This window comes from Aythya fuligula, chromosome 6 (assembly GCF_009819795.1).
Source record: "Aythya fuligula isolate bAytFul2 chromosome 6, bAytFul2.pri, whole genome shotgun sequence".
NCBI lineage: Eukaryota > Metazoa > Chordata > Aves > Anseriformes > Anatidae > Aythya > Aythya fuligula.
The window spans coordinates 9,488,130-9,504,269 of record NC_045564.1 but is presented as its reverse complement, the minus strand read 5'-3'; the positions used below and the strand labels follow the sequence as shown (position 1 = coordinate 9,504,269).

At 51.0% G+C, this 16,140-nt stretch overlaps 1 protein-coding gene across 1 annotated transcript; it reads right to left on the bottom strand.

Annotated features, from left to right (window-relative positions):
* Positions 1-3,566: 3,566 nt before the first annotated feature.
* On the bottom strand, positions 3,567-15,854 carry ASB18 (ankyrin repeat and SOCS box containing 18). The gene is made up of 8 exons (XM_032189978.1): positions 15,773-15,854; positions 15,670-15,729; positions 14,352-14,356; positions 13,202-13,346; positions 12,001-12,268; positions 5,405-5,933; positions 4,750-4,863; positions 3,567-3,752 (listed from the first exon to the last, which is right to left on the bottom strand). Exons 1-8 carry the CDS (start codon positions 15,852-15,854, stop codon positions 3,567-3,569), a joined length of 1,389 nt encoding a protein of 462 aa, XP_032045869.1.
* Between the last annotated feature and the right edge of the window lie 286 nt (positions 15,855-16,140).

Sequence of the window (16,140 nt, the reverse complement as noted above, 5' to 3'; positions counted from 1 at the left end):
CGCCGTGCCCGCTTTTTCTTGCTTAAAAAGAAAGAGACCCGGCTCCGGTAACCCCGCTTAACAGCCCGAAATTCGTTCGGATGAGGGGCTGCGGGTTTTTATTTTATTGCTTTTCTTCTCGATTTCTACGTGTTCTGATATCCGGAGCCAAAATATTTTAGGAGCTCCGAAGGGGACCTGAGCGAAGCGCGGCGGTACGGAGGGCTCCTCTCTAGCGGTGTAAACCCGCACCCACACGCGCACAGATCGCCGCTTTTCGGGCAACGTAGTGCAGAAACCTGCCGGTTTAAAACCCCGAATAAAAGTCTAAAATATTCCCGGGTCAGGGGGGCACCGTCTCATTAAAACCACCACGGTCCTGAAACTGCACTGCAGACATTAAAGTGCAGTATTTTTCAATTAGAGCTGACGAATTCAATCAAAATTCCATAGATTAGGATGAAATGAGGCATGGGTCATTTACAGGGGAATTTAATTGCAGAGCCATTAGACAAATAGTATATTTGCCATTCTCACATTATCCATCATTTTAGACATCAATAGAAGGAACAGCATCTTTACTAATACAGCAGCACTTCCCAATCTCTGCCTGTAAACACTCCCTTTCCCCATAGCTCCTGATTATATCTGATTTCATTTAAAGCCATGGGGGATTATAAATGTTCATGCAATCAGGTTCATTAGGACTTCAAAAACCTCATTTCTGATTTGGATTGCTTTGCGGATCGCCCGCCTCGCTGCAGCTTGCGCGATGCCTCCGCTTCTCAAATCAAACGCCGCTTCATTACCGGGGCAGCTCGGGGCTTGATTAACCCCCCCTCCTCATCCTCTCGACCCCACGCGTGTCCCCCCCACCCCACGGGACCCTCACGGGACCCCAAAGCCCGTCCCCACCCGACCCCGAGACCCGGAGCCCCCCCGGGACCCCGCGCACCCCCCCCAGCCGAGCGTGGGAAACCCACTCGGGACTTCCCCACCCGTGGGAAACGATCGCGGAGCCGCCCCACGGGGGGTGCAGGGAGGGAAAACCACGGCCCCGCCGCCAGGAGAGAAGGTCCCTGATGCTTTCCCCTAATAGCAGCTCAGTATTAAGCGAGTCCCATAAACCACGCGCGTCCAGACAGACCTCGGGAAAAAAAATTAAAAAAAAGAAATTAAAAATAATAATAAAGAAAAAAATAATAAAACCCCTCCCGGAAAGCCTTCATTTCACCCAAATGCCTCGTGTGCGCAGCGCTGCGTTAGCTGCCTCAGTAATTTAATTGGAATGAAACGTGAAAAATGTGTCATTTTTGAAGAATTTATGCATCGCTTCCTGGAAATCTCATTGTCTTAACTAGCAGCCTACTGCGTTCTGTTTAGCAGTCATAATCGCGTTTTTATGCGTCTCCGTATTACAAGTTAATGTGACCTCCTGTCTTTGGCTGCCGAAAAAAAAAAATAAAAAAATGAGCCCTTCCCATAACATCTGCATCAAAACAGGGCGCCTTTCCCCAACTTGCCAACTCTTCGCGGGGCCCGGAGCATCCCACCCCGGCGGCAGGACGGGAAAAAAAAGGAAATAAACCCCCCAAAAGCAAACAAACAAAAAAAAAAATCAAAAAACAAAACTACCCCCCTTCTTTTTTATTTTTTGTTATCCAGGTAGAGTGCTTTTCTTTTTCTTTTTTTTTAAACATATACATGTACATATTATTTTTATTTTTTTATTTTATTATTTTTCTTTGTAATTTATTTTATTTTTTAATTTCATATTTTTAAGTTTCATATTATTTTATTTTATTTTATTTTATTTTATTGTTTCATTTTATTTTATCTCATTTTATTTTATCTCATTTTATTTTATTCTTTTATTTCCATCTTTATCTTATTACTTTATTTTGCGTATTTATTTATTTATTTTTATTTATTTTTATTTTTAATTTATCCCCCGCCCCCTCGCAGCCCGGTGTCGGTGCGCGGCGCCGTGCCCAGCGCGCCCCCTGCGGGCCGCGGGGAGCCGCGCACCCGGCGCCGCGGACACGCGTGGGGACCGCAGCCTCTACCCCACGCGTGTCCTCCCCGACCCCACGTGTGCTGGGGTTTCTTTAAGGTTTCCCCCATTTTTTTTTTCTTTTTAATTTTTTTCCTTCTTTTTTCTTTATTTTTTTCTTCTTTTTCCTTTTTTTTCCCCCTTTTTCTTTTTTTTTTTTTTTTTTTTTTTTTTTTTTTTTCTTTTTCTTTTTTGTTTTCTTTTTCTTTTTTTTTTTTCCTCCTTTTGATGTGGATTTGTTTTCCCCCAACTGCAGGACAGCGAGCCCAGGTCATGTTTTTTGGGGGAGGCTGCGGGCACCTGGTGGGACTCTATCTCCATGCCAAGTCGCCCCATAGGGATGCAAAACGTGCCGCTCTTCCCGCACAAAAGATGAAAGCCTCATCAGAGGCACCAAAATTTAGGTTTAGCCAGGACCGGTGTGCTGTAAATCCCTTCCAAGGAAGGGACTGACACAAAACGGCGAGGTGAAGCTGCCACCGAAGCGGTGGGGTGCTGGGTGTCGGTGTGGGGGCACCGAGCAGCCCAGGAGGGCGAGGGAAGCGCAGCAGGTGGAAAGTCGGGGAAGAATTTCCTTGCCCTCCCCATCTCTGTGCTGCCTGCTCCAGCTGTGGGTACCAGGGCTGAATAACCCACAGGTGAGTAGAGGAGGGGTGTGCCGACCACACGAAAAGGCTGCATTTCCTTCCCTTTTTAATTTTTATTTATTTATTTATTTTTTACTAGGGAGTATAATTAAGCAGTGGAGCAATTTGGCGAGTGCTGTGGCAGAGCTGCTAACAGGAGGCCAGCTGCTCTTCCAAGGGGCACATGCGCACGTTCACTTTGGCACCACAGAAATTAATTTGGGGAGCCAGGGGGCTGGGAAAGCAAATCCTCTCTGCTGCAGGTGCCTTTCACCAAGCAAAATCAAGCCCCAGCTCCCCCGGGCTGTGCTCCCTGGGTGCTGGTGCAATGGGCACAGGGGTGCCGTGGTGAAACTGGGGCAAGAAATGGCCAGCCCTGGCTCAGTGGCTGGTACACCAACAGTAGCCTGCGAGGTTTCAGCTGATTTCAGTCAGTTTTATGGTCTGTGTTAATGCTCCTGGGTAAGCATCCTGCTGGTGGCCTCTGTGCTGCACCCATAGTGGCAGTGCCACTCATCCTGGTCCCAGGGGAGGGGTGTGAGGCCCCCGGCGGCTGGTTTTAGTTGTCTGCTGCTTGTGCTTGCCTCTGCACACCTGAGGAGCCCCATTGCTTCGTGAGAGCCTTCGTAATGAATATTATTCATATCCGCAGCGTACTTGTAGCAGCTACTAATCATTTTATTACTCTTTATAATCTATTTAAAGCACAATTAGAAAAAAAATCTATACAAAGTTACAGCTCGAAGCACATTTTAGTTACGTTATAAATCCCTGGAAAACAACAATCTATCATGAAAACAGTCGCTCCTTAGCCTGGCTGACAGAAATGGATGCTGCTGCAATACACCACGGGAGGATGAGTTAAGGGAGGGATGCTCGGCGGAGCTCGGCTGGCGTCTCTCAGCCCTTCAAAACACGACTCCTTCGGGCTCCAGCAGCAGGTAGTCGTGCAAGGGCTTGGGCACAGGCAGCAAGGGGATCAGGCAGTGGCATTTGTTGCCAAACTTTTTCCGAATGGCGAAGCGGCACAAGTGTTGCAGGCACCGGACTGTGCCTGACAGCCGGAAAAAGGACTCGTAGAATAACTGGTGCTGCTGTAAAGAGGGAGGCAGAGAAAAAAATAAGCATTTTATTTTATTTTATTTTATTTTATTTTATTTTTGTAATTTTTATCCAGTTAAACCAAGCAAGCCAGAGCTGGAGAGTGAAGGGGAAGAGGTAAGAAATCCATCATTTTCCCATGGCTTAGGGGTCCGTACGCTGCTACAACTCCCTGCGTGGGGAGGACGGGGATGGTTCTGTGTCCTCCACCAGCAGCAGCAGCCCTGCAGAGAGCTGTAGAGCTTTGCTTTTGCTTGACCCGCTCATTTCTCAGATGGGAAACACGAAGGCAGAAGGCAGAAACAGGCTGTGCAGCCTCAGCCTTTCCCAGCTCAGAATAAAATCATTTCTCACGCCCCCCAGAACATACTGAGGTGTATTACGTGCATTTTGAAAGCGGCCCTCTCGCAGACAGGCTACCCAAATTGCTGCAGGGGCAAGATGGGGATTTGAGTTAACTCAGCAGTGGGGTGGCCCTACTTGTTGCACAGCTGGGGACAGCTCTTAAGTTTTCTAAAATCAAGAAGAGCTGAGCGGGGTACTGTAGGGCAGCAGTCTGCCTCTCGGGTTTCCAGACACTTGTGTTGTGTTTTTTCTCAGACCAATGGTGGTTTGGGGGCTGAGGGAGTTAAAGTGGTACAAAGCTGTTGAGATGATGCAGGAGTGCTGTGTTGAAGTGGACTTTAACCATTAGATTAGAACTACTTCGTTGTTATTATTATTATTATTATTATTATTATTATTATTATTATTATTATTATTATTATTATTATTATTATTATTATTATTTTTCCCACTCAAGCTTTGCGTGTTTTAATTTCTGTCCTGGAACCTCTTTGTTCTGGATTGTTTGGCCACCTGGGAGCTGCCCACTCATGATGGCATTTCAGTTTTCCTCAGATTTTATAGCATCACCCCCAGATCAGGAGACCATCCCAGGGCCCCCATTTCGGTGCCATGAGGTCAAAACCCCAGACACACCATCCTCACCTGCATCACCTCCTCTGGCACGACCTCAGCCCACTTCTCAGAGATGGGGATTTGCGAGTAGGAGTTGATGAGGACTTCAATGATCTCCGGCACGGCTGCGCAGGACTTGAGCACCTAGTGGTGGGCGAAGAAGCAGGCTTTGTCTGGGTGCGGCACTTGCTTCTCATTTACATTTTTGGCTTGTGCATGAGAAGCCGGGATAATATTTTCTTTATTGTTGGGTGTAAAATCAATGAGACGCAGACTCATTGACTAACCAGACTGCGCTGATGGCTGGTGCGCCAAGGCTGTGATATTAGGATGTGAGGAAACAGCCTCAGGTTGCACCAGGGGAAGCTTAGATTGGGTGTTAGGAAGAACTAGGGATGGAGAGGGAGGTGGTGGAGTCCCCATCCCTGGAGGTGTTTAGGATTTGTGTGGACGTGGCACTGAGGGATGTGGCTTGGTGATGGGACTCACTTGTGATCTTAAGGGTCTTTCCCAACCTAAGTGTTTCTGATAGGCACGAAAAAAACTAATTTCTACCCTTTGTGCCATCACTATCCTCATCCTACCCTTGACCCCCTGTCTGCATCCACCCATCCCTCACCCTCACCAACCCCAACCCCTCCAACCTCCCCAGTGTCATTTACCCACCCCGTCACACCGGGGGTACCTTGGCGAAGGCGGGGGGCCATATCTTTTGCGACCCATGGTTGAGCAGCAGCTGCACAGCCCGGTGTGGCCTGCGCTCCCTGCGGAAGGCCGCAGCCTGCAGCGCGCAGCCCAGTGGCGAGAGCCCGTCGTAGTCGATGGCGTTGACATCGGCCCCGCGCCGCAGCAGGAACCGCGCCAGGGCGGCGTTGGCGGCCCCGCACGCCTTGTGCAGGGGGCTCCGGTGCCCCTCGTCCCGGGCGTCCAGGTCGGCGCCGTGGGCGGCCAGCAGCTGGCAGAGCCGCAGGAGGTCATCATCGTCGCCGCTGCTGCTGCCAGTGGTTGTGGTGGTGCTGGGCGCGTGGCTGCAGAGGACGCCCATGGCCGTCTCCTCCCGCGCGCTGCGGGCGTCCACCCGCGCGCCGTGCCGCAGGTAGAGGTGGGCATGGTCGTAGAGGCCGTGCCTTGCCGCCACGTGCAGTGCCGTCTCGCCGGCCTCCTCGCTGGGCAGGTCGACGGCAGCCCCGTGTCTCAGCAGCAGCTTGGCACACCTGCAGGGAGAGCGGGGTGAGGATGAGGAGGAGGAAGGTGTGGCGGACACGCGCGGTGTGGGTGTGTTTCTGGGGAGTGGGCAGCGGGTGGAGGGGGAAGCATGTCAGGTATGGGTTGAGGATGGAGCTGGGGGACAGAGGGGTGATGGCACCGAGGAGCAACCCTGCATTAACAAACCTCGTTCAGGCTCTGGGTGATGTCCTCCTCATGGCCCTGACCACCATCATTGGTGAATGGTCACCCTTGGGACACTTGGACCACCAGGCCCCCGTCCCAGACCCAACAGGGGATGGATGGAGGTCCTTGTCCCCGCTGTGCCCCTCCTATGTCTGGTCCAACTGATGAGGGATGCATGGGGTCACTGTGCACCCATTAGCAGCAAGCAAATAACCCTGAGATTCTCAGCCACAAGCACCCACGCCACTGCCTCGACTTTAATCCAGCACAATTCATGCCAGGAATGGGCTGGCATGTGGGGAAGCCCCGGTAACACCTCCGTGCAGCTCCATGTGGGTTTGCTTTGGTATGAAAATTGCATTCTCCTGCTGTTAGGGGCCCAGGCGCCTGCACTGGGCAGCAGGGTGGCACCAGGCACATCGTCCTCGGCTCCTCTCACACAAAGGACCCAGCTCCCTCTGCCCTTGGGGTGCAGCCTGGGTCCCCATCTGGCAGAGTGAAGCTGGGGCTTGTTTGGTGCCCCGCTTTGGAGTGATGGAGCAGGAATAACTCCAAGATAAGCAACCCTCAGTGGTCAGGGGTGGGGAGGCAGGTTCAGGGGGGCATGAGACCTGTAAAACGTTCGCACATTTCCCTCCCAGGGAGGTGGGAAGAGCAGTCCTCCCCCAGGTAGCATTAGCAGCAGGGAGGCAAGCAGCCTTCAGGAAGCTCTGGCCAGCTTTATTCTCCTCTAAAACACTTCTCGTTCTGCTCAGGGGTCTTTCAGGGCCCCCAGTGGGAATCTGCAGAGGTGGTGAAGCAAAATGAGGGGGAGCAGCATGGGGGCAGAGCCCTGAACTCATCCCTCTGGCAGGAGGAATGGGGAGGAAGAGGAGCCCTGGGGAGGAAGAAGGGTGTGAGGGAAGTACTCGTTCTGCCTGGCCCAGATGAGTGATAGCTTATGTGGGGAAGATAGTAATAATAGTAAAAATATTGATTAGAGTGATAATATTGATAATAGTGATAATAACGATGATGATGATGATGATATAAAGGCTACTTGAAGCTCTCTGGGACTGCAGCACTGCAAGGCTTGACAGGCACTGGGGAGATGTTTCAGGATCTGAGCACACTTCCTCAGCTGCTTTCCCCGTGTGTCTCAAGCCCCATTTTGTGGGGAGAGCCACAGCAGGACAGCATGGCTGGGCTGTTCCTGCCCATGATCTCCCTGGCAGGGCAGCCATGGGTGGCTGCGTTAAGTGTGGGGTCACACCAGCCCCGAGTCCCAGGGGTTGCAAACTGTGGCTTGGCAAGGAAATCACAAAACTGCTGTAGAGATCACGAGGCATTAAAAGGACCCCAAGCCCTGGCCTTTCAGTTTGCCTCTTGGCTTTGAGACTGAGTGTAAAAGGTTTGGTTTTGAGGCTGCAGTGTGTACGAGAATCTGGTGCTCGATATTTTCTCCATGCTAGCCCACCGTTCCTTCACTGACGTTTGAGACTGTTCACCTAAAATAGTTGTTCTCCAAACCAAGGCTTTGCAAAAAACATAGTCTGGCAATGCAGGTGATGAGCTCAGGGGCTGGTCATCGCGCATACTTGTCTCTGTGTTTTGGAAATGACTGAATTTGCCCAAAAGCTGTTGCACGTACTTTACAATTCCTCTTTCACTCTAAAATGTGCAGAATCCCTTTTTCAAGTAATGGCTTGTCTCACTCTCTCTCTCTCTCTCTTTTTTTTTTTTTTTTTTTTTTTGGCTCTTGCAATCTGATGATGGTCAGTAAAACTTTGTTTTTGCTGAAGCAAATCACACCTTGATTACCAGTCTTGCCTGTTCTTGACGGCGAGGAATTTGTAACCCTAATTATAACGACTCTCCTGGGACCTCTCTGGGTTGCCTTAATGCTAACGCCATGTCCAGCTCTGACATCCTAACATAATGTGCTCTGGGTGAGCCAGCTAATGGCTCTGCAGGGAAAAAACATGGGAAAAAAATATTTCTGACTTGGGTGCAAAATATGTAGCATCCTTGGCGTGGGGAAAGGGGACAGTGGGGAAAAGCTGTGCTGAAGGGGCCACATCCCATGGAGCAGGTGGGAATTGCAAGGAGCTAAACTCCTCTCTACAGCCAAAATATTCATCTAGAAAGATTGTTGTGGAATCCCCTCCTGGGAAAAGGTGCTACTTTTGCAGATCAGTGACTCTTTTTTGTTATCGATGGCTTCATCTCATCCAACCTCCTGGAGGAAGCCCAAGTTGTTTTATTTCTGAATTTTCCCCCTGGATGCTCCTCCCTCAGCATAGAAGGGAAGGTTGGTGAGGGGCTATAAATAAGGGGTGATCTCCTCTGGAAATCGTGGGCCCCTGCGAGGGGCACACGCCTCCTGTTTCAACGTATGGGGCAAAAGCAGGTGCTGCTTAGCGGCCCGCCTGGGGCCATGGAGAGGGGAGATGCCATTCATGTTTGCTGGCTATATGCTCTTATTTTAGCCTCTAATCTCTGCTGCTGAACTCATACTTTCTAACACTTTACCAGCATTTCTGGCTGCTTGATTTTTTTTTTTTTTTTTTATTCACGCTGCATTGTTCACCATAGAGGCAGACTAAACTCCCGTTGCATCAGGCTCAGTTAAACTTGCTGCTTTCTGGGGCTCCTCCATACCCTGTTTTTCCAGGAATTTTGCAAGAACCATGGCTTCAGTTCAGCAAGACTTAAAGCAAAGAGCCTGTCTGAATTTAAGAAGAGATTGGACTGTGCACTTAGTCACATGGTCTGAACTTTTGGGTAGACCTGTGCGGTGTCAGGAGTTGGACTTGATGATCCTTAAGGGTCCCTTCCAACTCAGGATATTCTATGATTCTATGATTCTATGATTCCTTTTCCACCCATCCAGAGACCATCTCTGGGCAGGCAGGGCAGGTGGCCAGCATCAGCGATACTCATGCAGTGAGCCCTTAGGAGATGCACTCAATGCACATCAGCTGTGCCTAATTTTGGCTAATTTCTGCTCCCTTCCAACCACTTCCTAACACAGTGGCAGGGGTGGGGTAGCACACCTGGATGTCTCACCACTTGTGCAAGCCACTTGTGCTCAAATACACGCAGATTTGTGCTAACTGCTGTTACCACAGCTCACCTTGCACTTGGTTCCTGGGGCGACTTGGGCGTTCAAGTAGGAGAGAAGATTTGGGTTTTATTTTCCTTCTTCACCAGCCAATAGCACAGATGCCAGTACTGCGGGCACTCTCCAAAGAGCTCTTTTTTGCTTCCAGCCCTGGCCGCTGGCTGGTGGTGAGAGGGGAAACCCCACTAACATCCACACCTGCGGGATGGCTCCTTCTCTCCTTCCCCAAAGCTCAAGGTGGGTCCTGTTCCCCTGCCAGCAGGCATGAGGACTGTGATCCCCAGGACCTGGGCTTGCTGTCCTTGTGTACTGTGCCCACTTTTGGTCTCCTTCCTTCCCACTTGACACCCGACAGACAGACGGCTTTCCTTTGTGGGGGACCAAACTCCAAAAGCAGCAGCCCTAAGTGCTCCGAGTTTTGTGTTCTAAATGGAGCAGAGCACTTGCTTTAGCACTAGATGATGCTAAATGCTGCCTTTTAAAACCCACAGTCCTTTTTATTTATTTTATTTTATTTAATTTGCTGTAATGCCTCCTACACAAAGCCAAACTGGACAGCCAAAGAGCCTCTGTGGTTTGGGAGCTCTGGTGTCCCAGTGGCATTCCCCTTCTAGTTGCAGCCAACTCTGCCATCCTTTTTGTCAGGGGTGCCACGATGGGAGCTGAGGGCTATGTCCTGTGCCCCCCACCAAGTCCCCCACATCTCCCTGCTGCCCCACCATGAGCTGAGGCTCTTCTTCTCCCCCTCAATCATTTTTATTGTAATTTTTTTGGGGTGCCAATAAAGGTACTCTCCTTTAATCATCCCAGCTTTAGAGGGAAACGAGAGAGAGCCTGGGAGAGAGTGCAGTGAATTTAGAGACTCATCTTACCCCACCATGTTAATTATCTCTGCTGTAAAAAAGAGGTCAAGGAGAGGAACTCTACTAAATAGGACGACGTTGGCATGAACAGCTCCTAAAGTGAAGAAGGTAAGACTGAACTTTACTGGAACTTTTTTTTTTAAATCTCTTCAAAAAGCTCCTAGATTAAAGCTCTGATATCCTTTTTGTTGAAATCTCATGGATTCTGAAGCTCAAATGGCTGGAAGGAAGCCCAGATAATTTTTTTTATCCCAGTCACTGAGAGGCTCAAAGGTTTTAAGTCCTGCCCCCATGGTGAATTGCCGAGTATATGGGAATACAGAAGAACCCGGCACATAGGTGTTCTGGCCATTGTTATCAAGAGGGAGAAAAATAAAATAGCTCTCTATGTAGGTCAATGACCTGCTCTTTATTGTCAGTAAAAAATTAAGGATGACCTAAAATCTACTACTTAAAAAAAAAATAAAAAATAGGCAGGGTAAAGTAGTCTCCCCCTAATCAAAGAGGAAATGTTTGTGTTACCTAAAGCTTGACCTCCTCAGTCTCTAACTTTAGCAAAGTCTTTGCAATTGAAAAGCAGTGGTCGAAACCTCAAAACCTGTCTGAAATGTCTATTAATTTTTGATCTTTCAAGGGAGTTGGCTTAGTTATTGTAGAAGCCCCCGTAGCGCTGGGTAGCGTAGTTAAGGGTCTCTCAGCATTTCCATTATAAAGCCCCAATATTCAAGGGCTTATAACTCAGCTGTTTCCACGCCGTATCGCCCTGGTCCCTGTGCTGCCGTTTGCTGGCTCACCTGCCATCCCCCTCCGCTGTTACGGGGGAAATAACATCCCGACTGGTGACGATGGGATGCTCCCAGCATTTCATCCGAGCCAGACAGAGCCTGTCCAGCCTCTCGGACCTCTGTGGGGTGAGGGGATGGTTTCTGAGCCCTCTCCTCCTTTTCCCCAGGGGTTAGAGTAAGTCTGGGGCTCTTCAAATACCCCCCAAGGCTGATGGCATGGTTGGGAGACCATTGGCTCTTGCTACACATTTTAATTCAAGCGATCCATGTTGTGCACGCCGGCACAGCCCTTGCCACATCGAGGATGGGTTTGATTAACACCGGGATTTGGGCTGAGCAGTTAATGCCATTTGCTGTCTTGCAGAGGCTCTTATTTGTGCGATGGGTTTGAGATATTTATGTCTGAAAACCTTTTCCTCTCTGGCTGCCTTTCTCTCGCAGAGCTCCTGCTTGAACAGATATCTGACATCTGGCCCACAATACGTGGGATCTGTAGTGGGAACCTTGCCTTCAACACCTACTTCTATTTAAGCTCGCCGCCTGCCTAAAGGGGAGAGGTTTGAAGCCAGGGTGGCTTTTCACTGAAGCTGGCAGGCAATGAAATTCGCTACAGCCCTAAGCAGTTTCATCAGGATATCAAGGGGCTGAGCTCTTTTTAAAATCCCGATTCCCTGGGCCTAATGATTCAGGCACTTAAAGTCCTACTGGGCTGAAACTAGACACAGGCGCGCGCGCACAAAGCCCACGGCGAGGGCAAACACACGTATTTTTAAAGGCAACGTTTACACCTGTGTCTGAAGTGCTGGCACCGCTGCAGGTGAACGGGAGCAGATGCACAGGGTGATATAAACTGAGGTGGCCTGAGATGAGCCAAGGTAAACCCACAGAGCACAAGAGTGAAGCCCTCTCCCAGCGCCGTGAGCATCCCCGTGCTAGCTCGGACGCTGCTGGCAGCAGTGAGGAAGGACGCCCTGAAGCAGGAGCTAAAATTTCGGCTGTGCTGAGCCAGGAGGAGAGGCAAGAGCTTTGCAGGGTGGCTTTGCAGGGACCATGGCACGGTGCTGGCATTGCATGTGGGGATGCATGGCAGGGTATTTTATTGGGGGTGATAAGGGATGGGATGGGGACCTCTCCTTACCCCAAGGAGCCGCGGGTGGTGCAGAGGTGCAGCGGGGCCAGCCCCTCGTCGCTCCGCAGGTTGGGGTCCGCCTTGTGCTCCAGCAGCAGCTCCACGCAGTCCGTGTGCCCCCCCCGGCAGGCTTCGTGCAGGGGCGCGTGGCCCCCCGGGGCCAGGTTGGGGTCGGCGCGTCGCAGCAGGAGGTGACGCAGGCAGGCGGTGTGGCCATGGCTGGCGGCGATGCACAGCGGGGTGGTCAGCTCCTGCTTGTACTCCAGGGACCACAGCCCTGTGGGGATCAGGGAGAGGGGTTGAATGCACCAGGGATGGCACAGGTGGGTGCTTGTAGGGGTTTGCAGCAGGGAGATGGGACACGGGGAGGTTTTATGGCCCCTGTGTTGGGAGTGCACACTGGGGTTGGCCAGGTCCTTATGCGAATGAAAGATCTGAATGCACCACATTTTGCTTTTTTAAAAACCTCTCTAGAAACCTTTTGTTTTGGAAAATGTGGTTAAGGTCGGTGGCTGCTCCAAGCACTGTTTGCAAGAGGCAGCAAACCTTGCCTGGAGAGTTCACATCAATAGTATTGGTGTACCAATACCATTGGTACCTTGGGTACCCCCATTCCCGCAGGTATTTAGGGGACGTGTGGACGTGGAACTGGGGGCTGTGGCTTAGTGATGGGGCTCAGTGGGTCAGGCTGATGGTTGGGCTTGCTGATCACTCTAGGTGATGCTCTATTTCTACAAGGCACCAGAACTTCCTCCTGACAGGTACACCAATGCCCTACCTGCCATGAGCTCCAGATGGGACCCCATTTGTAGGCTCTGCTCCTAAAAAGCAGCCCATGGATTTCCCACCTGCAGCAGGGCAGGAAGAGCTGTGCCAGCACCCCACTGCTGCCAAACAGGACCAAGGGGACCTTTCCGAGCCACCACGCGAAGAATCTGGCTGTAAGCCCGCTTGCAAGCATGCCTTAAGCCGTGGGCCACCCCATTCCAGCCTGGGAGAGGTGGATGCATGCTTTTTACATGGCCCTGCCCCTCTGGTGGGTTAGTATGTGCAGAAGAGAAGCAAGCAAAGGAAGCACCAAGCATTTTTGGGTGTAGATCTTTAGCCAGGAACAGCCAGCCAGGAGCTGGCTGCACCAGGGCAGCGCCTCTCCCACTGAGGTTAGTCAATACTGGGGTTTTCTCCAGACTGGTCTTTAAATAAAAGGTACCTGAGAGTCCGTAAGATGACTGGCTTTTCACCTGCCACTCCATCTCGTTTTTACTGATCTCAAACACCAGGTTGACGTCCTCATAGTATCTGTCGGTCAGCACCTCCAGGCTTTTCAGGTCTCCATTGATCAGGGCCGTGTAGTACTTGTTGGCCAGAGACCTCAGCGGGTGCTCTGAATCCAGTTTGGGAGAAATCTGCACCTTTTCTCTCACCGGTCCTGGCAGCTCATCCATTCCAGTGCTCCCCCTGTACAAGTCCTAGCCGAGAGAATGGAGGGGCTTTTATAGTTCATTGTTTCCATTGTCCTGTCCTCATTGTCTAATTATAATCCCGTTAAGGCTCTATTGTTGTTGTATTTATAACGCCAGAGGGGTCAGATGATAATGGATACTTGATACAATGAGGGTCAAATGTGCACAGAGCTGTGTTGTGTCAGCACCTCTTTGATTAAATCGCTGTTTTAATTGCAGGCAGCAGCTTGGGACATGCGTGTTTAGGCTGGGAGGGAAACTTGACCTATCACTTAGTGGGGGGAAATTGAAATTTCACCAGCTTCTGTCTGTCCAATCCCATATAAACTTGTCCATGTGCCCCTGAGTGCTGTGAAAGAGTTAGAGAAACTGAGAAATTGCTTTTACTCTAAGATTATATATATATATTTTTTCTGCTTTCCTTACCTGCTTGCAACCTTGCTGCATGGAAAGACTGCAAGGAAGGCATTGCATTCGTGGGCAGCGCTGTGCAGCCTGGCATGCCAGCGTCTTACCGCAAGGATGCAAAGCACTTGGCAAAGGCCAGCGAGGTAAAAACCTCTTGGGGCTGTGGCCAGCAAGCTGCTTTTCCCAGCAGAGCCTTGTATAGCAGGGAGAAAGCGCCCGGCTTCTGCTGCCATTTAAGCACGGGGCAGGTGCCGGGGTGGCGGCGAGCCCCCAAGGAGGGGCTCGTGGCTCAAGGTCACCCGAGAAGTCCGTGACGGTGACAATTATAGAGCTGGCATCCCGTGAGCTGCTGCCGTACAGCTTCAGCATCATGCTCCAGGCACGGGGGGACAGTAGGGTGGTACTCAAGGCTCGTGTAGCCTCAAAACCCCATCACCTCCCTTTTTTTTTAAATTTGATTCCTTTGGGCACGTGTTGCTATTCCTCTACCTTTTCTTTTTCCCTCCACTCACCCTTTTGGCCCTGACTGACCAGCAGCATGGTTTCGGTCTGAAGAAGGATCCGTTGTTATCCCTTGGGTTCCCTCAGCTGCAGCAGGAGGAGGTTTGCCCCTCGCCTCTCCCCTCCATCCGTTAGCAGCCACGCAGTCATATTTTGGCAGTGCCACGGAGGAGGCCTGGCTTCACGTGCCCCCGCTCTCACTGCCTTCCCGAGGGCATCGCCTTCCCCAGCCTGCTATATTTAGCACTACGTTAAATACTACTTTTAGTGTAGTCAATATTATATTTAGCCCGGACCTTCTTGGACGTGGGCTAATTTTGCAAGGGGTGTGCACGAGATATTACGCTGCCATCGGGAGTGTGTTGAAATCTCCACGACCCCTCCTGGTGAGCATCTATTTGCACTCACGCCTTGGGTCACGGCGATGACAGATTCAACATCATTTCTGGCAGGGGGGTTAAAAAGAGCTGGGGAGAGAGAATTGGATGGCCAGGACACCTGGGATCACCTTCTGAGTAGGGGGTGGCTCGACGCAGCAGGGATGGCCTGGCCAGCATCGGGCCCCCAGCAGTGGGGAGCCCAAGGATGCTCACTCCATTAGCAGTAGCCTTGCAATCATTAATCTCTAGCACGGGGTAGTATCTTAACCTTCTTCCCGAATACGAATGTTTGCAGAGTACACCTCATTTAACAAAACATTAAGCATTTTACTTCCTCAGATCAAGTGTATCTATTAATAATGACTTAAATTGTCTGCGCCGGCTTCGCATTACGAGGAAAGCTCATTCCTGTCACATGAAGGAGCACAATATGCAAAACCAAAATGACTAAAGTGAGAGCTTGTTTCCCAAGTTATCGCCCTAAGCTGCCGCATAACAACTTAGTCGTAACGCTGCAGAGACTTCAGACCCTGCTAACTTGTTCTGTCGACCCTGAAGGTTCAAAAACCGAGAGCTGGCTGCCTTAAAAATCGTCAGGGTCCGGATGTGCATGTGCCGAGAGCCCTGCCTGCTCCTGGCATTCCTGCCGTGATTTAAAGCTGCCCTCCGGGAGCGGAAAATGGCATTACGTATTATTATTTTTTTTACCCTTTCCAGCAAAATTTCAAGCACGTGTGTGCGAAGCAGCCCCTGACATAGCTCTGCCTCCGCCAGACACAGACTGAAGCCCACGATGGATTTAAAGCTCTCCCCCTCCCACCCACCCCCTAAAAAATAGGAAAACCATCTGTCGGGGGGAAAAGAAAGCTTCCAAGCTCCCCGCGATGGGTCCAAGGCTGCGCCCCCCAGGTGCTGTCCCAGCCTACCTTGTGGGGCTGGTGGTGTGAGGGCGGCTCTGCCCGCTCCCTGCCCGCCTGCCCCGCTCCCTGCCAGCCTGCCCTGGGTGCCGGCATCCTCCGCTTGTCCCACGGGGCCCGCTGCTGCCTGCCACGGACACAACCTGCCAGGCAGATGTCACCACCTTCATATCCCCTGCGCTCCTCGCCCCCATGTGACAGCGCCGCTCCGGTGCCCCTCTGCCACCGCCGTGCCACGAGCAGGGGGATGAAACCCCCCCCAGGGCAGGGGGAGCAGCTTTGCTGCAAAAACAGCATCCCGGGGAAAGATGTGCCCTCCAGGAGCCTGCATTGATTTTGTCCGGGGGTTATTGGAAATGAGATAATATTTAAATAGTGCCGAAGCATTCTCCTTTAAGAGCTCTATATAATATGGTCAGGTATTCTGCGCTGTAGCAGCCCCGCTATCTCAAATGCAAATAACTTGATTCAATAATAATG

What these genes read in the sequence shown, in the direction of transcription:
- ASB18 (XM_032189978.1), bottom strand. Translation starts at nt 15,854, where the DNA reads ATGGGGGCGAGGAGCGCAGGGGATATGAAGGTGGTGACATCTGCCTGG. An exon ending in GGCAGGCAGCAGCGGGCCCC is followed by an intron (nt 15,730 to 15,772) that starts GTGGGACAAGCG and finishes GCAGGCTGGCAG; the next exon opens with GGAGCGGGGCAGGCGGGCAG. An exon ending in ACCACCCGCGGCTCCTTGGG is followed by an intron (nt 5,934 to 12,000) that starts GTAAGGAGAGGT and finishes CTCTCCCTGCAG; the next exon opens with GTGTGCCAAGCTGCTGCTGA.